At 38.5% G+C, this 21,729-nt stretch overlaps 2 protein-coding genes across 3 annotated transcripts in view; both read right to left on the bottom strand.

Moving 5' to 3' along the window:
* Positions 1 to 3,321: 3,321 nt before the first annotated feature.
* The window catches only part of LOC127938629 (transcription factor IIIB 90 kDa subunit), a 64,724-nt gene continuing 46,316 nt past the window's right edge, over positions 3,322 to 21,729 (bottom strand). The window contains exons 17-19 of the mRNA XM_052535366.1: positions 7,390 to 7,444; positions 4,913 to 5,096; positions 3,322 to 4,542 (exon numbers count right to left, since the gene is read on the bottom strand). Coding sequence (XP_052391326.1) covers positions 4,505 to 4,542; positions 4,913 to 5,096; positions 7,390 to 7,444 — 277 coding nt within the window. The 3' untranslated portion in view covers positions 3,322 to 4,504. The remainder of the gene's footprint in view (positions 4,543 to 4,912; positions 5,097 to 7,389; positions 7,445 to 21,729) is intronic.
* LOC127938633 (uncharacterized) lies at positions 12,854 to 20,885 on the bottom strand. Of its 2 annotated transcripts, XR_008148759.1 has the most exons (4): positions 19,742 to 20,885; positions 18,168 to 18,992; positions 17,903 to 18,071; positions 12,854 to 13,949 (listed from the first exon to the last, which is right to left on the bottom strand). XR_008148759.1 is itself a non-coding variant. In XM_052535372.1 (3 exons), the coding sequence occupies exons 1-3, from the start codon at positions 18,616 to 18,618 to the stop codon at positions 13,820 to 13,822; spliced, it is 750 nt and encodes a 249-aa protein (XP_052391332.1). In that variant the 5' UTR covers positions 18,619 to 19,530; the 3' UTR covers positions 12,854 to 13,819. The 2 variants fall into 2 exon arrangements, 1 of the variants encoding a protein (XP_052391332.1); XM_052535372.1 differs by lacking the exon at positions 19,742 to 20,885 and having other exon boundaries at positions 18,168 to 19,530.

Below are 21,729 nucleotides of genomic sequence, written 5' to 3'. Positions count from 1 at the left end.
GAAAATGTGAGATGCAGTGAAGAACAGTAAAAAACATAAAGTATGAGATATGCTAAGGCAAAAAAAAAAAAAAGAATATAATGGAAAGAGAAGAACAGGAGCTATTTCCACACATGCTGGGGACGGTTGCCCCACCCTGGACTTTTGAAACTGACAATGATTAGTGCACAGTTGAACTTTTAGCTTTGTAAATTTACAATATTAACATGATACCACAAGAAAAAATTAAAAACTTAAAACACTAAAAAGTCAAAATATGTCAGCATTTAAAAAAAGATACAACACCCCCATTGATAATGTATTTTTGTAGACCAAACCTTAAAGTTAGCATTAACCTGATTCCCTTGACAAAAAACCTAATAGGATTTCCCAGTGCCTTTTGGATTATTAAATCATATCAGCTATTACAACAAACCAACAAAAGTTTGATTCTTACACATTTCTTTCATCATGATCTTCCCAGCTGAACACAATGTTTATGAATTGTAAATCCTATAACGTCCAGAAGAGAAATGTCTTTTTTTTTTTTTTTTTTTTTTTGAAGGTGTCCTTGTTACAATGTAATTATACATATAAGTACTGAGTAATATTAATTAACTACATGTACTTACTGTATGGTTAGGGTTAGGATTTGGGTTTGGCTTAGGGTTACTCACAAGTACTATAATTATACATAATTAATTCTTATTATAATAGTAATTACATGTTACGTGTTACAAGGGCACCTTAACATAAAGTGTTAACGAAAGAAGCCATAGGCTATAACTGAACTTCACCAGTTGCATGACTTCATTGTCACAATCATATAGCCTTCAACATCTCTTACACCCTTCATATTTTCCAAGAGTGATTATAACAATTTATGAAGGACTGCTGACTTGTTAAAAAAAAAATTCTCAGACTCCTATTAGCACATTACCACCCACGGCCCAAAATAATTTATTCCTACATATCAAACTTATAAGTTCAGACGTTTTGCAAGCATGCATGAAGTTTCTAGACTATTTTTTAGTTTATGTGGAATTTAGTATCAATAATTGTGCAAGATTGGTGTGTGTGTGTCTGTGCGAGCTTTCCTTTCATATCCCATGATTTTTATTTGATTTATTTATTTTTGGAGCTGTACTGTATATGCTTATGATAAGTTTATATGTAGGCATGGCCTGAAGAAACATAGTGAAGATCAGTGAGGTCATGTTTACTCTCACCTGAGACCAATGGAGTGACTACAGTCAGAAGAGACAGATGAGCTATCTGCCAGCACACAGAACACAGGAGAAGCGTCATATTATATAAATCACACAGCCCTCTACCCTCAACCAGGACACAGCTGGCCTGTGGCTCACAAGAAAATAAATATGCACGATCTACAGACTTTACCGTAGCTCGAGGCAAAGAGCAACTCAAAACAGCATGTGTCTAGGAAGGGTGCAAACAGCATAAAACGTTGCATTTGCTGTGAATTCTTTAGGGACTGTATTAATCACTTACTGTATTCATCACAATTATCATCACCATCATTGTATTTAATGAGTGTCGGAAGACATTATCATCCATTATTTTCCACTTAATGTCTACAAGAAGCATCTGTGGCATGATGTCAATTACCAAAAAGAGTCATTTCAATTCATCCCTCAGCTGTAGTGAAGGACAAAAAGAAGCACATGAATTCTTAATGGGATAGTTCACTTAAAAAATTTACTTTTGTCATCATTTACTCACACTCATGTTGTTCCAATCCTGTATGACATTGTTTCTTCTGTGAAGCGAAAAATAAGATATTTTAAGGTATGTTGGTAAACAAACAGTTTTGGTTCTCATTGACTTCAGTTACATGAACAAAAACAATGCAATGCAATTAAAGTCAATGGGAACCAAAATAGTTTTGTTATCAACATACTTTAAACATCTTCTTTTATATAACGGGAAAAAAGGAAGTTATACAGGTTTGGAATGACATCAATAGCCTCATAAAATAACACATATATAAAATTCTAATAAAAAAAAATGTTGCTCTCACAGAATAAATTAATCCTAACCTAAAATGAATGAATAGGGTGTTTATGTAATGGTAATTGAAAATGATGATACATCCACACCACTAGGTGTCAGTATAACTGATGTGTCATTCACCAAAACATAGTAAACAGAGTGCACCGTTAATTAAAAACATGTTGCTTATTCAAAGTTACCTAAATCGCCTTTTTAAGTGGCACTACCTAGGGACAAAGTCAAACCTACAAGAAATTTAACGAAGAAAATGCACACCAACATCATACTAGAGAGTTGTGGGTGGTTTCCTGGGTAGATGTTTAATAGCCCAAGTCAAAATACCCTACTTTCTGTTCAACATATCGCTCGCAATTATGAAGCACAGTCCAGTGATAACTTGCGGTTATCTATGGGATGTTAAAATCACAATGTTGACCTTGCTCTGAGAGGACTGTGTGAGTAATATACCAGCCTGACCCTAACCAAAGTCGGTCTGCAGCCAGACAGAGTGGGAAGCTATTTGAACACAATGCTTTGAAGAACTGAACCCGATACAGCTGTAGTACGAGGGCATCCTGAGCCTGCATCTGTGGATAAATCAAATCAGATGAGTGACAGGCTGCAGTACTGCAGAAGCAGACATTATAGTGTCTTTTACCTTTCAGTCTGATCAGCAGAGCGGGTTAAATGGGCTGCAGTCTCTCCGTACTCTCGAAAGCAAACACATCTTAAATCTCCAGGTAGCTGCATGATGCTTTGCCGTGTATGAATACGGCCTTTCACACAGAGAGGCTGATGGTGGTTTAGGGGTAAATGGTTCAACTTGATCTCTCTCTGTCATTCTAATGATTTATCTGATGATGAGCTCTGTCAGGGTATATGAGCCACAGGCAAAGGCCATCGCATTCATCTGACCGCAGACTCATAAAATACATATATCATTAGCCATTACAGTACTCACAATGAAAACCGGTTTTGTATGTTGCAGCTTTTGTGGTTCTTGAATGCTCGGATCATAGTCACACAAAGACATTAAGCTTGATTCCTCTAATGTAATTCAGGAAACACTGATGAATCGAAGTCTTAAACCACCTTGACCATGACTCCTGAACAAATCTGATTTGAGATATTAGCAATTGTATCACAGACGTGTAGCATGTGGGAAGTGAGTCAAACTAGGGTTTGTGAAGGAACTGCAGGTGGTTTTTGAGTTAAAGAAAAGCTAATACTTAATTCATTTAGTTATAAAAATTACAATCAATTAAAAAATCTAAATAAAAAATGCATTAGTTTACCTGCATGTCATGTGACCATTAACCAACATCAGAGAACTGTAAACATGAGAACGTGTTGTTTAATTATTTAAATATAAAATCTTGGGGTACAAGCTTCAAGTAAATATTTCAGGTCAAAGGTGTTTGGCTGGCAAAGAACAGTGAAGAATTTCAGCTCTAAGGAACTACTGTACAGTACTTGCTTGACATGAAAAATATAAAAAGAAACAAGAAAGGAAATATTCCGTAGGAAAAACATCTGAAGAAATGAACTGAATTCACAATTTAAATGATTAGTGCTACCACAAATTTACAATTCTGTTGTCATTTACTAATTTGCTGTCATGTCGTTCAAAATCTGTAGGACTTTCCTTCTTTCTTCAGTGGAACCTAAATGGAGAATTTACTGATGTCATTCTTGTCCATTGAACTACAATGAATTTTAAACTTCAAAATGAAAGCAAAGGCAACAGAAAAACATAATTAAAACATCCTAAACATACATTAATTTATTTACATACACATTAAAATGAGTTCTTAGTTGTGTACTATGGAATCCACATCTGATGAAAACGGTTCAAATGAGGGTCATAACATTGCTGTAAAATACATGAATATTTATCATAATCCAATACAGATGAACATTACTTTTTCATGGAATTAGGAAATATAACAGTTCATCTAACAAAATACTATTACATGTACATATATACAGACATAAAATTGTTAAAAATAAAAAGTTAAAACACTAAAAGTGACAATTTCACAGCTTCCTACTGTTTATGTACAGTACAATCCTGTACAACAAGTGTAAATTTACAACAGATCACTATTACATTTTGCCAAAATGCATTCAATATTATCAGCAAGCTAAGCAGACATCAATATGCTCACCTTTGAGGAATTACCAACAGGTTCAAATCCTGCACCCATGAAACAAATTCTCTGAGACATTTGGGAAACTCCTATAAAGTTTCCAGTCTCTTGAACTTTTAGTGGAACACGAACAAAGAGCTAAACTGGTTTTATGTTCTTCAGTCTAAAGCTGCCAGCCACCTTCTTCCATTGTAGCTCATTCATCACACAGATGCTGCAGTTTAACCAGTCATATAAAGCACTGTCAGGGAGAATGACCCTTCATAAACGTGCAGCGTATTATAGGTGTCTCAAATGTGCCTTAATTTCTCCTCTCCTCACTATACCGGGTGGATAGTGGATAGGAGGATGAGAAGAACAGTCTAAAATACCTCCTCTTCTTCAGCCTCACATCCGTAGTCTGTAAAGAGAAAGGTTGTCATGAATAGTGTTGTTTATGGATACATGTTGAAAAAAAGAGAACGGTAAAGATTAGATATAAATTATATTGGTAGACTGCTGCTAGGACACTACTGTGATAAGCAACTATTTGTAGATGTATGACTTGCAGAGGAGAAGAGATAGGAGCAGTTTATCAAGATGATAAACACTTCAAATGTAGTCTGCCACGAATGCTAGAGTTACAGCACACTTAGCATTACACAATTTGTCAAAATGAAGAGTCAGACCTTGGAACTAATCTAGGAAGCTCTTGATCACTGAACCCTTGAGCCGTGACTTTCATTATCCTTCTCAGCGACATGACTACAAATTCGCTGTGACATACTGACCATTTCCACCTATCAGCTCCATGGCGCTAATGCAAGACACCTCTGCCTCTTCCTCATTCTCCTCTTCCTCCTCAGCGGGTTCATCATATGCCACAGGCCCACTTTCCAACACGAGGGGAGGGGTGGGGGCTGGAGGGGGCTCTGGGGCTGCAGGGGGCAACATCAGGGTGATGCTGGGAGTGACCTGAAATAGATAATGTTTTAGAACAGGACAACATATTAGTTTATAAACGAACAATGCTTCCGTGAAATTTTACTGTCAGATATAAAATGTGCTTGCGTTGGTGATTCCAGTTCGAATCTGGTCTGCAATCTGTCTTTATCCCATCTAACACGTTGAATTGTGCTGCTCATGTGGGTAATGCAGATTTGAATCTGGCTTGCAACAAGTCCCGATCCTATTTGCTCAAAATAATTTCCATAATAATGTTCAATATACGGATTCTTAGTTAGCACCATAGTGTGGAGACTAGAAAATATGCCTCTGACGTTTGAAATCATGTTCATGTGGGAAATGCAAGTTTGAATCTGGCCTGCAACACATTCCAAGCCCATTTCCTGTTTTTCCCAAGTAGTTTACATAATAATGTTTAAAAAAGGATTGTTAGTCAGCACCACAGTAGCTACAATTTGTGCACATAACATAATAAATCTGCTCATATGGGCAATTCAGGTTTGAATCTGGCCTGCAACAAGTTTTTGTTTAATTTCCATTTTCCACAATCCAATTTCAGATTCCAATTTCCACAATCCAATTTAAATGCTATTTTAGTTAGCATCATAGTGTAGTGGCTAGCATACATGCATCTGACATGTTGAATCATGGTGCTTATGTGGGAAATTAAGGTTTGAATCTGGCCTGCAACGCGTTTTTGTTTAATTTCCATTTTCCACAATCCAAATTCCGATTCCATTTTAAATGCTATGTTAGCTAGCATCATAGTGTAGTGGCTAGCATACATGCATCTGACATGTTGAATCATGGTGCTCATGTGGGAAATTAAGGTTTGAATCTGGCCTGCAACAAATCCTGATGCCACCCCACCCCCCCTCTTTTTACAAATATTTTCTATAGTAATGCTCAATGCTGATTCTTACTCTGCACTATAGTGTAGTAGCCTGCATAAATGCATCTGACATGTTGAATCAAGCTTATGTTGGAAATGCAGGTTTGATTCTGGCTTGCAATGTGTGCTGATTCGAAAAAGAACGAGCCTAAGTGAATCAGGGCTACATTTCCCAGCAGGCATCTGTGTAAGGAAATACAGCTCAGGGGAAGCAGAGGCCTAAATCAATTATCATGTTGTGAAAACGAGGAAGAGCATGAAAGTCTCGGTGGTAATTATAGCACAGACTTGCCGCTGTACCGTGAGGCCACTCTTCAGGCAGTGCCAGTTAAGGGGAAATGAGCAGCAGTGGGGTTCTTGTAATAGGGGCTGCAAACGCCTAGAAGACTCCCTGCAGCTCACCTGTAGGTTATACCCAGAGTGAGTAACCCAGGCTGGAATCACAGACAAGCAGAGGCCTAATGGCTATAGAATCTAGGCTGGGGCATTAAGGATCTCATTAGGAACAAGAAAATTAAGGAAAAGATAACATAATATTCCAGCACTTTTCTGTGTAATGCTGTATAATTTCATTCTACGATTCATTAGTAATATTCATGACATCTGAACTAAGACCCCTTACGCATGTCTAAAGCACTGCAAAACAACAAAGGGAACAAAGGGAGAATGGCTAATGTTTCTTTGTTAAAAATGACTCTCTTCTGAATCACTGAATCAATATATAACACTGATTTATTTCAGAACATATTGGCAGCAACCTGGATGGGGCAGAGAGCAAAGTTGACCCATGCAATCATGTTGTGCGTGATTTTTCCCCAACAGCTATTTTGTCTGTTTGTACACACACTTCATTATGGTTGACTTAAGGCCAAATTGGTGCTTGATCAAGCCTTGAAGAGAGACACTAAGATCCAGCAACCACAGAGGCAATCCATCAACTTGGCTTGAACATTATCACAAATATTGACTTTCAATTAAATGTATATGCCATATTAACCCTGTATTGTGAAATATGCTGGTTCGCTATTTACTGCCGTGACATTTAGCTATGAAGTATTTGATTATCATGATGGATTTAACACTGAAGTCAAGCAGGGTTAATCAAGTGAATTTAAGCTGATATTTATGAATTATTGTTCATTAGGTCAACAAGAAAACAGAACACAAACAATTCTGCACTGAGATGCCATTCAGTAATCACATTAGATCTTGGGTTTTGAAATAAGGTGCAGAGTTCAAAAACATAAGAGAACATTTTTGCTATGTATTTAGTTTTTAATGTCCAGGGCTATAGGTCCAATCAAACTGGTTGCAACAAGAATAACCATAGTAATGTACCAATGTAAAACAAACTTTAAAATTGAAAATAAAACATTAACAGTAATAATACAGGGCTCTCATTCAACCTACCGGTTTGGCTGCTGTCCTCTTCTTCTTGGGAACGGATGATATTAAGGGGCGGAGTCTAAAGAAAGCAAGGCAGAAATGTAAAATAATTGTTTAGTGAATCTTCAGTGGCATCCAGCTTCTTCAGAGAAGCTTACACATTGACATGAGCTCAAGAACTCATAACCAGACTAATTTTTCTTCTAATAATATGAAAATATGAAGCATACTTCCTGCCCCCCTCTTTTACTCCCACCCCACAGCAGATTACTGAGGCATACAGTATCTAAAGCAATAGATTTACACTGAGACCTGCGCTATTGGGGCTAAAGAAGCCCTGTGGTGCTGATGAAATCCTTAGCTTACACTTCCCAGCAACTGGATTTAAACATCAAACACCAGCACTATTTTGGGCTAATATTAAAGAGACCAGTATAAAGCATTAATTAGTTTGATGGGGGGAGGAGAGCGAGGAGGAAGGCCACTTTCTGAAATGAGAATGACCTTGATCTGGCTTCATGTTAGTCCAGTGTAAACTGTGGAGAGAGACTGTTATTTATGTCACAATTATGATAAGCTGGTTTAGAGCTTAAAGTGGTACAATTGCAGCTAAATGTTTAGTTTACTTCACGACTGTGCATTTTTATACATATAAGAGAGAAAAAGAATATGAAGGCAAGTTAGTGGAGTACAAAATAAGTATATGCATAGATAATTAATTATACATTTAATTTGTATAGCACCGTTCGTAAATAAAAGTATAAAGCAAGAGGAAATAATGTTAATATAGTAATATGTCAATGTATTAATAATTATGATAATTTTATAATTCATTTGTACGGCACCTTTAACACATAAAATGCAACTCAAAGTGGAGAAAAATATTTAATAATTAATAACAATAATACTCTTATCAAAAGCTAACAAAAAGATTTGTTTTCACCTACTTTTTGTAAATGTGAATGCTTGGAGCTGGCCTAATTTCAATTCCAATCAATTCATTTCAAAAGTTTTAGATTTGGAGGCATAATGTCTAAAAGCAGTTCTACCTGATCTTATATGGTTCACATTACAGTACGCCATAAATCAGCAAAAACAGACTTTGATGTTCAAGGTATCTGTAAATGCCAAAAGGTTCACCTGAATGTGCTAGAATGGCAATGCATAAAAAACATCATTAAACTGGGCACTCACTTATATAATGTACAAAACAGCACTGACTGTTGATAGAAAGTTGCCTCCAAAAGATTAAAGGTGAGTGAGTTCCACTGAAATTGTAAGCAAAAAAATCCACAAATTTTGGAAAGATTTACTAAGACAGACATGATTCATTCTGTTATGTTGCAAATACATTCTTATGTTTACATTTCTGGTGTACTTGTAAAAGTATTGTTGAACGCTGCATATGCAAATACAGCTTTCACATAGAATCTCAATATTGTCTGAATACACAGAACAACCCACATAAACACAGACACTCACACAGGCATATAGACACAAAGTAAAGTCCAAAAAAAATCTGGGCAGTGACTGCGCCTCCCTGGTGAGATCTCCCCAAGGACTTAGTGAGAGCACTTTGTTGGCCGATAAGGCAAAGTACTGCTAATTAATCTGCTTAAGGAAAAGAGGAGAAGGAGGAGGAGGAGAGAAAGAGTGAGTGAGAAAAAGAACATACTGAGAAAGGGGCTTCCTTTGTTGTATCTCATTAGGAGTGCTGGCCTACATTAGCCATCTGCAGCATGCTGGCCAGACAGAGCCCAGTCGAGTCTGTTCTGGCCAGATCTGCTCCATGCACCAGTGTCCTGGCCCTGGCACGCATCCTCAACATAACTCCAGCATTAGGATTATCCAACACATTACTGGAAAACACAATCACCCCCAAGCGGCCTCGCAGAGTGAATAGTCTTGGGAAGAGGCGCAGATCTACAACCCCAGTGTGACTAATACACTTACAAATCTCCAGCCATGGAAGTGAAATGGCCTCCAGTTAAATCTAGAGCTCATATTGTGCATCGGATCCCTCTGCTTGTGGGGACTGAGAAACATTGATAATCTTACAATACTGAACGCACAAGCTCAGCTGAAGTGAGTGAGGATGCTGCTAAAAATGAGCCAAGAAGAAAACCCTGAGCAGAGAGTTCAGAAAGGTTGTTTTTCTTTCTTCACAGGCAAGTCAAAAGTCCCAAAAATCCTCTCATTTTGCTATCCAGATATCTATAAAACAAGAAATATTAATTTGAGAAGCAAATTATGTAAAATAAGACTTTTTTTCAAAGAATATATATTAAACTAACTTCCACCACTGAATTAGACCACCCATCTGTACAAAGTCCTGTCCTCCAAACCCAATGTCAGCTAACCTGGCTTGAGTATTTATTACACAGCGGAGTGCCAACAAATTTGGAATTTGCTCTCTTCTGACCAATGTAATCAATCTCTCAATATTTCTTCCTATTTTGAAAAGTCATAGATATGCTATCATGGACTTATTCCTTTCCTATTAGTGCAAAATGGGAATGTAAAAAATACATTTATTGTAGTTTCTATTCCATGATGACTTCTGCTTCTAAGAAATGTGAAATGGGTCTGTTGTGGGTCAAATCTTGCTGTGCAAATAATCGTTATAAATCAGGATGTTGCCTAACATGTACTAAACAGATGTGATACAACAAATAACTGGCCAAATAGCCAACTGGAATATATTTAATGCGTAATGTGCAGTTACGTGATCATTGTGATTTCACAGTCAGTGGTGTAGAACAGTGGTTTTCAACCTGCGATGATATTGCAGGTGGGCCGCCAATTACTAATGAAAGAAATAATAATATTGTTCATATATGTTAAAAAGTCTAAGTCATAACATAATAACATCATTTCATATATATAATTAAATAAGAAAACATTTATCTGATATTTTTGCTGCATATGCTACAGAACAACAGCAGTTGTGCCAAGTGGTGCCAGCCCGAGTTATTTTCAGTTCATAGCCAGATCATTCAATAAAGACAGTTACTAATCTAGCTTCTGAGTACAAAGTTATTAACCCAACAATAGCGGGGCCAGTTAATTTTTTTGCAGTGGGCCGCGCAATCAAACGTGTTTGGTTGTGTGGGCCGTGAGTTGAAAAAGGTTGGGAACCACCTGTGTAGAAAAAAAAAATCGTGGCATGCCCTGGTTGAAACAAAACTTAGAGTTAAGATGCTATAACATTTACATGATTACAGTGAAATTGCACGTCATTGTAATAGGAATCCACAGGATTTAGATTTTTTTGAACTATTAAAATGTTAATTTATTGTTTTCACCAACAGAATGCTTTTTGGTGTGGAAGTAAGTGAAGTAAGCAGTGTTTAATGCATCACTACACCACAGACCATGTAACTACCTGTGTCTACAAAATTTCACTGCAGTTTCGCTAATGTGATGGCGCTATTACATGAAAGAGATTAGAACACTGTGTTTTTGAAAGCAGCAGCCTATGAAGACAGCAGACAGCCAGGCAGCTCATCAAGATTTGGATCCGAGCCATTAGCTCACAATCTGATGCACATGTCAGACATTCCCACTCGAACACAGACATACACTGGCTCCTGAGTACAGTGAACGCTGACCCTCCCATGGCCGCCGCTATAAATCACTGTTGCAATTTATGACAGACCGTCTGCTCTTCTCCAAACAATCAGCCGGCTAGGCACACAGACAGCACGAGGCCTTTTACCCGGGCAGAATTAACAGCCACAACTCCAGTGTCAGATGGGCAAAACACTGTAAACACATCCAATTATTTTTCAAGAGCTCATTTTTGCCTTTAATAGCGGGCATCTGCAGCCTGGTGATGTCAGATCAGTGAGTGGCAGAGAGAGAGAGAGAGAGAGAGAAAATACAAGATGCAGACAGAGAACCGTTCAGATGTGTATCTCGAGGACAAGCTCTAAATATGACCGTTGAACTCTGGTCTTCTCTATCTCTGTTTCCACAGCACTGCTCCTTTATGCCCGGCAGGGGATGACCACATCACAAGCCAATCCCCCATAAGCCTCCTGGGCGCCACACTCACATATTACACACATGACTGAGAGTGACACTGAGCTGAACGGCCTCTGGCATGTGACCTGGGCCACTGGGTCCTGTGGGGGCCCTGCATGCATTTGGAGGTTAGATGTCAAAAAGGGTCCTGTATAACCACACATTCAGTATTGTGTGTGTGTGTACTCTGAAAAGTGAGGGGTATGTGAGCGATGATGTCAGTAGGTGTATGTTTGCACTGTGAGCTAAGTGTGATTTACAGTGGAGTGTGATGCAGTGGTGTTTACTAATGCCCCTTGCTGGGCAGCTGGTCTGCCAAAAGCAGGGGTCACATTAAGGCCACAAACCATGTATGACATGAGATTAAGAACTAGATTGATTGAATTTACAGAGTCTTTTAATTTAAATTAAATTCCAGTTTTTGTATGCTAGGTCTCATTATTTACCTATGAATTAGAGTATTGTGCATACCAATTTGGGTCCAGGCAAGGGTCATGATTCTCTGTACACTGAGACCCTGTTGACATGAAAATGTTACCGTCACTTATCAGCAACATCACTGTAAACCACTGTTCAAAGGATTGGGTTCGGGAAGATTTTTTCGTTTTTCTTTAGTCTGTTACGCTCAGCAAGGCTCTCAGCCTTCATGTCTGTTGGTTTGAGGCTGAATAAACATGATGGCAGTTCCAGTTGGTGAACATATGCATACTGAGTATTTTTTAGGAGTGAACAGGCTGTGAGATCTTCTTAGCTAAGACTTTGGTCATGACTGACAGCACCGACTGGTACAGTATTTAAAGTCTTTAGAGTCAGTGTTCATTCTGACATCCTTACAAAATTGAGATGATGACTGTGATATTGTTAAAACTTCATCTAACTGTGACTAAGATATTGTGAAGGTGATTAATCAATTTGCATATGTGAACCAAAGCTTTCAATTCTGTCCTAAGGCAAAATGAATCTTTTATGATCTCCGAAATGTCCCTTATTCCACAATCGTGGCAAAAATCCCATTGAGCACCCAACTCAAAGGATTAGTTCACTTCCAGAATAAAATTTTCTGAAAATGTTAACATATAAATATGCATATAAAAGAAATATATGTATATAAATATATATATATATATATATATATATATATATATATATATATATGTATGTATACTTTTTAACCACAGTTCAACCCGTTGGCCACCATTAAAGAGCATTACATGGAGAAAAATTCAGTAATGTTTTCCTCAAAAACCTTACCTTACAGAAAGACAACATCCAACATCTTGTATGGAATGGGGATGAGTAAATTATCAGGAAATGTTTATTCTGGAAGTGAACTAATCATTTAAAGAAAGAATGATCTTTCAGCAGGACCTAAACAGCTGAATCTGAATTAAATATGACAGAACAGAAGGTTCTATTTAATACACTGGGAAATTAATTTAATTACACTGAGATAAGCCTACACTGTAAAAAAAAATCCCGTAAAAAAACGGTAAAATTCCGGCAGCTGGGGTGCCGGAAAAATACCGTAAAATAACAGGCACATTACATAACAGTAATTTTCCGTAATTCAAAAATACAGTTTTTTGCTGTAATTTTACATGAGATTTTCTGTATTTTCTTCACTTTTAATGTTCAATAAGATGTTTTACATGAATTTTGTGGAAACCATTAAATTATCATGAAGTTATTTTTTTAATCAAAATTATTTAACACTGCTTTAATTTAAATAATCAGACATAGGTGCAAGATAGTGTTTTAATAATTTATTGCCCTATCTGCAAGTACATACCAATACATTTTGTTCAAAACTGCAATTTACTCTTAATATTCTATATTCAAGACTGCAACAATATACAAGTATAAAGATTATTATAGCACAAGTTCAATGATTTTCCAATAATCATAACTTCAACAATATTACAATTCATTTTGTTCATGGCCAAAACAGAATAAAAATATTAAAAAAAAAATCATAAACGCAACAGCACACAGTAAAAACAATTTTGGTAAACACAACAATTTATACTAAAATTGTCCTTTAATTTAACTGAACCACCTGTGAAGAAATTATTCACCTCGACAACAGATATATGCTCTAATAGTGTAGAGATGATAGTAAAGTAACACTCTGACGCTCACAACTCAATCCTCAGACTGATCCTCAGTGCACTAATAACATCAGTCAGATGTGTATGTGTAGCTGTAGAGTTCAGGAAGCATCCGTTCTACACAGAACAGAAAGAGACGACTCCCAGACAAATGGCATCTTAACATCAGGGATCTCAACCATGTGCTGTCATATGAGTGTGTGTGTGTGTGTAGGTGTGTGTGTGTGTGTGTGTGTGTGTACAGACAGCAACAAATAATTCAACCACGAAAGAAAATTATCAGTATTTTAAGTCAATGGAAGATCTGACACTTAAAGTTTTTAATCCATCCATTCATAGTCTGCAATTTTGCTAATCAGTGAAAGAACCTTTGGACTGACTGCTGATTGCTTTCTTGATGTTGTCTTCTCCACTTTTGATCCCTTCTCGGGGTTCATCTTAAAAAGGCATCTGTTGAATGGAAAAAAAAATTACTTAGTAATATAACATGGACTGTAACATATGCTGTGAATATATTAAAAATAAAAGTAGAATAATAAGAACTTGCCAAGGGCCTGCTTGTGGTGGATTTTTGCTATAAAGACGTGAGAGGTTGTGTGTGAGGCAGACTGAGAGTGTTATGACTATGTAAGAGAGTGTGTTGTGTGGCGATGTGAGTGAGGATGCATTTAGGGCTTTACAATTAATCGCATGCAATTGTCAGATGCATCTGCAGATGAATCGCATTCGATTATGAACTTGATCATTCTCCATTTGAAAACAAGTGATGGATATGTACTACTAATCACAGGACCGGCTTTACTAATGAGACAGGCATTACAAATGCATGCAATTAATCATGCAGCCCTAGATGCATGTGTGACAATGTGTATGTGAGTGTGTGTGAGGATAAGTTTGAGAGAGTGTGTGAGTGTGAGGATGCACGCGTGACTGTATGTGTGAGTGTGTATGTTAGGATGTTTGCATGAGGATGTGTGTGAGTGTGCGAGGGTGATGATGCATTTGTGGGAGTGTATGTGAAAATGTCTAAGTGTGTGTGTTTGTGTGAGAGAGTATGCTTGTGAGAGTGTGAGGATGCGTTTTTGAGAGTGTATGTGAAAGTGTTTGAGTGTGCGGATGCATGTGTGAGTGTGAGGATGTGTGTATGAGAATGTGTATGTGAGAGTGCGAGTGTAAGGATGCATTTGTGAGAGTGTGTATGTTCACTGACAAGCTATGCAATATCACATTCATAATCATTTAGTATATGTGAAAGTGTGTGTGTGTGTGTGTGTTTGACTGCATGTGAGAGTGTGCTAGTGTGATGATGTGTGTGTGTACTTGTGTATGTGAGTGCATGTGTGACAGAGTATGCATGTGAGAGTGCGTGTATGTGAGTGTGCGAGTGTGAGTTTGCGTTTGAGAGTGTGTGTATGTGAGTGTGAGGATGTGTGTGAGAGTGTGTGTGTGTGTATGTATCTGAAAGTGAGTGTGAGGATGCCTGTGTGAGTGTGTATATGTGAGAGTGTGTGAGTGTGAAGATGCCTGTGAGTGTGAGGATACCTGTGTGAGTGTGAGGATGCCTGTGTGAGTGTGTATATGTGAGAGTGTGAGTGTGAGGATGTGTGTGAGAGTGTGTATGTATCTGAGAGTGAGTGTGAGGATGCGTTTGAGAGAGTGTTTGTGTGAGTGTGAAAATGTGTGTGAGAGTGTGTGTGTATCTGAGAGTGAGTGTGAGGATGCGTTTGAGAGAGTGTGTGTGTGTGAGTGTGAGGATGTGTGTGAGAGAGTGTGTGTGTATGTATCTGAGAGTGAGTGTGAGGATGCCTGTGTGAGTGTGTGTATGTGAGAGTGTGTGAGTGTGAGGATGCATTTAAGAGTGTGTGTATGTGAGTGTGAGGATGCCTGTGTGTGTGTGTGTGAGTGTGAGGATGCCTGTGTGAGTGTGAGGATGCCTGTGTGAGTGTGTATATGTGAGAGTGTGAGTGTGAGGATGTGTGTGAGAGTGTGTATGTATCTGAGAGTGAGTGTGAGGATGCGTTTGAGAGAGTGTGTGTGTGAGTGTGAAAATGTGTGTGAGAGTGTGTGTGTATCTGAGAGTGAGTGTGAGGATGCGTTTGAGAGAGTGTGTGTGTGTGAGTGTGAGGATGTGTGTGAGAGAGTGTGTGTGTATGTATCTGAGAGTGAGTGTGAGGATGCCTGTGTGAGTGTGTGTATGTGAGAGTGTGTGAGTGTGAGGATGCGTTTGACAGAGTGTGTGTATGTGAGTGTGAGGATGTGTGTGAGAGTGTGTGTGTATCTGAGAGTGAGTGTGAGGATGCCTGTGTAAGTGTGTATATGTGAGAGTGTGAGTGTGAGGATGGGTGTGAGAGTGTGTATGTATCTGAGAGTGAGTGTGAGGATGCGTTTGAGAGAGTGTGTGTGTGAGGATGTGTGTGAGAGAGTGTGTTTGTATGTATCTGAGAGTGAGTGTGAGGATGCCTGTGTGAGTGTGAGGATGCGTTTGACAGAGTGTGTGTATGTGAGTGTGAGGATGTGTGTGAGAGTGTGTGTGTGTATCTGAGAGTGAGTGTGAGGATGCCTGTGTGAGTGTGTATATGTGAGAGTGTGCGAGTGTGAGTTTGCGTTTAAGAGTGTGTGTATGTGAGTGTGAGGATGCCTGTGTGTGTGTGTGTGAGTGTGAGGATGCCTGTGTGAGTGTGAAGATGCCTGTGTGAGTGTGTATATGTGAGAGTGTGAGTGTGAGGATGTGTGTGAGAGTGTGTATGTATCTGAGAGTGAGTGTGAGGATGCGTTTGAGAGAGTGTGTGTGTGAGGGTGAGGATGTGTGTGAGAGAGTGTGTGTGTATGTATCTGAGAGTGAGTGTGAGGATGCCTGTGTGAGTGTGTGTATGTGAGAGTGTGTGAGTGTGAGGATGCATTTGAGAGTGTGTGTGTATCTGAGAGTGAGTGTGAGGATGCCTGTGTGAGTGTGTATATGTGAGAGTGTGTGAGTGTGAGTTTGCGTTTAAGAGTGTGTGTATGTGAGTGTGAGGATGTGTGTGTGTGTGTGTGTGTGTGAGTGTGAGGATGCCTGTGTGAGTGTGTATATGTGAGAGTGTGCGAGTGTGAGTTTGCGTTTGAGAGTGTGTGTATGTGAGTGTGAGGATGTGTGTGAGAGTGTGAGGATACCTGTGTGAGTGTGTATATGTGAGAGTGTGTGAGTGTGAAGATGCCTGTGTGAGTGTGAGGATACCTGTGTGAGTGTGTATATGTGTGAGTGTGAGGATGTGTGTGAGAGAGTGTGTGTGTGAGTGTGAGGATGTGTGTGAGAGAGTGTGTGTGTATGTATCTGAGAGTGAGTGTGAGGATGCCTGTGTGAGTGTGTATATGTGAGAGTGTGTGAGTGTGAGGATGCGTTTGACAGAGTGTGTGTATGTGAGTGTGAGGATGTGTGCGAGAGTGTGTGTGTATCTGAGAGTGAGTGTGAGGATGCCTGTGTGAGTGTGTATATGTGAGAGTGTGCGAGTGTGAGTTTGCGTTTAAGAGTGTGTATGTGAGTGTGAGGATGCCTGTGTGTGTGTGTATATGTGAGAGTGTGCGAGTGTGCGAGTGTGAGTTTGCGTTTGAGAGTGTGTGTATGTGAGTCTGAGGATGTGTGTGAGAGTGTGTGTGTATGTATCTGAGAGTGAGTGTGAGGATGCCTGTGTGAGTGTGTATATGTGAGAGTGTGTGAGTGTGAGGATGCCTGTGTGAGTGTGTGTATGTGAGAGTGTGAGGATGCCTGTGTGTCTATGAGGATGCGTTTGAGAGAGTGTGTGTATGTGAGTGTGAGGATGTGTGTGAGAGTGTGTGTGTATCTGAGAGTGAGTGTGAGGATGCATTTGAGAGTGTGTGAGTGTGCCTGTGTGAGTGTGTATGTGAGAGTGTGTAAGTGTGCCTGTGTGAGTGTGTATGTGAGAGTGTGTGAGTGTGAGGATACGTTTGAGAGAGTGTGTGTATTTGAGTGTGAGGATGCGTGAGGATGTGTGTGAGAGTGTGTGTGTGTGAGGATGCCTGTGTGAGAGAGTGTGTGTGAGTGTGAGGATGTGTGTGAGAGAGTGTGTGTATGTATCTGAGAGTGAGTGTGAAGATGCCTGTGTGAGTGTGTATGGGAGAGTGTGAGGATGTGTGTGACAGTGTGTATATGTGAGGGTGTGAGGATGCATGTGTGACTGTATGCGAGTGTGTGAGAATGCATGTGAGAGAATGTGTATGTGATAGTGTGTGAGTGTAAGGATGTGTGTGTGTGTGTGTGTGAGAGTGTGAGGATGCATATGTGACTGTGTGTGTGTGTGTGTGTATGTAAGAATGTGTGAGTCAGTGCGTGTTGAAAAAAGTGTTTTGTGTGAGTGTGTGTGTAAGGACACAAGTGTGAGTGTGATTGTATGAGTGTGTGTTTTTACCTTTGCACAAACTCTAGCGTTCCTCCTTGGTCTACTGGGTATGAAATGTTCAAACAGTAATATGAAGCAAACATCAACTTCAGAGCATCACAGAAGATGGTGATGTGGCCGTTAACGACGACTTGGTCAACAGAAAACATGAAGTTCTCTGCGGTCAAAGGTGAACTTCCTGTTGTTATGCATAAGAAAAAGAAGAGATCAGTAACACTGTGATAAACTTACTGCAAATATTAAATAGTTTTTCTTTAAAAATATTCAAACATACCACACACAATTATGCAGGGTGTACTCGGAAGTTTGGCACAGTCTACTTCAGATGGCAAGGTTGTTTGATCCACTTTATGGAACATCTGGTCCTCTCTCTCGCTGAAGTACTTGAGAAGTAGCTGAAGAAATCCAGCAGCGTTGATATCATCCAAGTTCTTGCTTGATTTTTCCATTTCCCTGAAGATGGTCTGCATCTTTGCTGTCTTGTCAGTACATCTGAAGTATGAAACAACTCTAGCACACTTACTTGCTATAGTTTTGTCTTCAAAGTCTATCGCAGTTAGCTCTTTAAAGTGAGTCATCATGCCAGATGTTTTAAACAAATATGGCCATTCGTGCAACAGATCAGAGGTTTCAACCCCATTTATGATGTCTTTTCGCTGAGTAAAGAAGGTGGCCCTCATCATATTCTCAACAATTTTGGCATCATGGAACTGTTCTTTTTTCATTTTTTTTTCATTTCCTGCTTTACAGATATCTGGGTGTCAGGCGTTTCATTAGCTGGTAGCTGCACTGGTTGCCAGTTTTTACACCCGTAGCTATCTAGTCTCTTCTTTCTACACAAAGTATCTTCTTCACTGTTGCCAGCTGCTTGTCTCTTTAAAGAAAGTGATGTCTTTCCTCTCCTCACATTGTCCAGCCTGTTAATCAGCTGTTTGATGACTGAATCATACCCACTTCCAACAACTTCCCCTTCAATAATATCTTTGAATGCTTCAGGATAAGCCATGGCCATCTTCCATGCAATCTCAGTGATGTGTTTTTTAACAGGTGTTGGACATACTGTTAATATTTCACTCACTACCAGTCTTACAGAAGTTATCTGTAAGGAGAAAAAAAAGCATGTAAATATATGAAATTTTAGCCAATCTACAAAAATACAAAAAAAAATATTGACAAATGTATTATATCTATAGTTCTGAACCCTGTCTGTGTCACCTGTGAATTCCTATCAGCGAGTCCCTATCAATAATCCCTATCAGCTTCAATAACAGTGCTTTAATATAGAAGGTTGATTAAAAGTGTCTTAAAACAGAAGCTGCTCGAAGAGGGAAAAGTGCCTAAGAACATAACATTACTAACGCTTCATATCGTCCTCGGAGGAGTTCAGTCACTTTAAGCGCTTGTTCTCATGAATCTGATTTTGAATTCAGAATTTTCATCCAATCTCGCCTAGGAAAATAAAATATTTTGAGCTTTTAGACGACGCCTACGATTATGAATCGTAACTTAACAGTTAAAGACTTAATTTTCCTCAAAGCCATCCAGTTTTCCCTCAGGGACAATATAGCTTAACAAAACCTACAACTACAAAAAGTATGTGGTAAGATTCGGATAAATTCTAGCAAAAAATAATAATAATAAAAAAAAAAAAAAAAAAACGACACAATACCCAACGTTATATTTGAAACTTTTGAAGATTTTAAATGACTAATAAGGGCACTGGTCAAAGCGCCAAAGTTTGAAACGCTGGTTTAAAGATTCAAAAGGGTAAACATTCTAAATGCTAGAACTCCGATATAGTAAAAATAACATATAATAATGACAAAAATGATAAAACATGAACTTTACCTGCTTATTTTCATCTCACATCGAAGATTGACCGTTGCGTGAAACTGAAGGTCGAGTGATTCCTTTGGCGCGCGCAGCAGCCCCACTGCGTGCTTAGATGAGAATGTATCCTTGCGCTAGGGCGGGAATTCCTTCAGTTCGAATATTTAAAATATATATATATATATATTTTACAATTAAATATCAGCTTATTATATTATTATATCACATTATGAAACGATACTGTGAGAATAAATGCGTAAAACACTAAACTGAGCAGAACTACTTTGACAAGTGGAAGAAGATGTGTTCAGTCAGTTGACAGAAGTATGGAAATACGATTCTTTGATCGAATTGATTCCTTTGGGAAGTAAGTTTTCAACAACTATGAGTTGTATAACTATAAGTTTCATAAACTATGAAAACACGTTAAGAAGATGACAAATCCTAGGTTAACGAGTTATTGAGACTCTGCTTAGAATAAGCTGACAAAAGAAAAACCTGTGTTGGCTTGAGACAAATAATGGAAATTCAAGGCGTAATTTGAGAGTGTGATGACATGCCTGCACTGCCTTTTGCCAGGATCCATACTTTTGCAATCAATTTGGAAACATCTCACACCACAGACGTATATTTACATTTCAACAGGGACAGTTTGGTTCCTTTGTGTTAAAAACGCGACAATCCAGCGTTGCAATGTCCTTTTTTTTAATTTATTTTTTTATAAAGATTAAATAAAAAATAGACCTTCGGCTACATATAAATGTGCTGATCTGTTTATTTATAAAGAAATGTCTTCATTAAGACATGCTTTATTACAGTAAATAGTACTAAATACAGTACCTCCTGATAAGCTCAGTGAACCTTTGTACAGCTGTTATATATATTTTCTAATAAATATGAAATTATATTATTAATGTCACACACACAAATAAAAATATATATAGCACACTGATTTTGGTGTGTTATGTGGAAAAAATCATCAAAAAATATTTTTGGGCCATTATGCACATTTACATGTTTTTCATTTTACATGGGATATGTACATTTACAGTCTTTTTCTGTAATTTTACAATTTTAAACTGTATTTCAAAATTACGTGAAAAAACTGTAAAATAAAACAGTAAAATTCCGTAAATTAACAGTTTTTTTTTACAGTGTAGCAAAATTAAAGTAAACACTGCATTATCTTCAGATATACTGTACACAGGAGGTCTGAGGTACATTCACACACTACTCCATCAGGAAGCATCAGTGCATTGATTCCCCCTAACAGGATTTTCACAGGTGCCTGGAGCCAGGCAAAAGTGTGAAGTCAAGATCGGTGCATCTGCAGGACAGAACTGTGACATCTTAACTGAAAATAAATAACCAGAACCAGATGGATGACCTGCATTATTGAACAGAGTGCTACATTTTGGGTGTCCCTCTTGTGACCTCTCAGGAGGAGATAAAAATGGGCGAATCTACAGGTCAGAAGGGGTGCCCTCAGGGCTGAATGGGTGAGCCTGGTGTAGATGCCCAGTCCTTATGCCAGGCTTCACACTCCCCCCGGCAGCCTGCTCCCGCCCTGGGCCAGATGGTGAATGAACTGGCTAATGGAGCGAATTCATGCCAGACAAATTTGCCCACTTAACAATCAATCCTAACACTGCTCTGTCATCAATAATTTCCTAGGATCTCCCAGGACTCTTTCAAAGGCAGAATGAAGCACTGATGTAAACACCATCAGGTCTATGAGAGATAAAGCTTTGAATAAACTAGCAAGCAAACAGCTTATACAATTGTACAATATGCTGTCCAAGAAATGTTTTCAATAATATATAAACATAGTTGAACCTGGATGGATTTATTAGTTTAATGTATTAAATTATAGATAGATTATTATTATAATTGTAAACAATTTCATTTGGTGTAAGATTTCTATAATCATACCACAGAACCATCTACTCAAGCTAAAATCTCTCATGGCTTTTTGCTTTAATAACATAGGATAAAAGCTATGGTAC

This window comes from Carassius gibelio, chromosome A20 (genome assembly GCF_023724105.1).
Source record: "Carassius gibelio isolate Cgi1373 ecotype wild population from Czech Republic chromosome A20, carGib1.2-hapl.c, whole genome shotgun sequence".
In the NCBI taxonomy this organism is placed as follows: domain Eukaryota; kingdom Metazoa; phylum Chordata; class Actinopteri; order Cypriniformes; family Cyprinidae; genus Carassius; species Carassius gibelio.
Note: the sequence above shows the minus strand (reverse complement) of the source record. Positions and strands in the feature narration are given on the sequence as shown.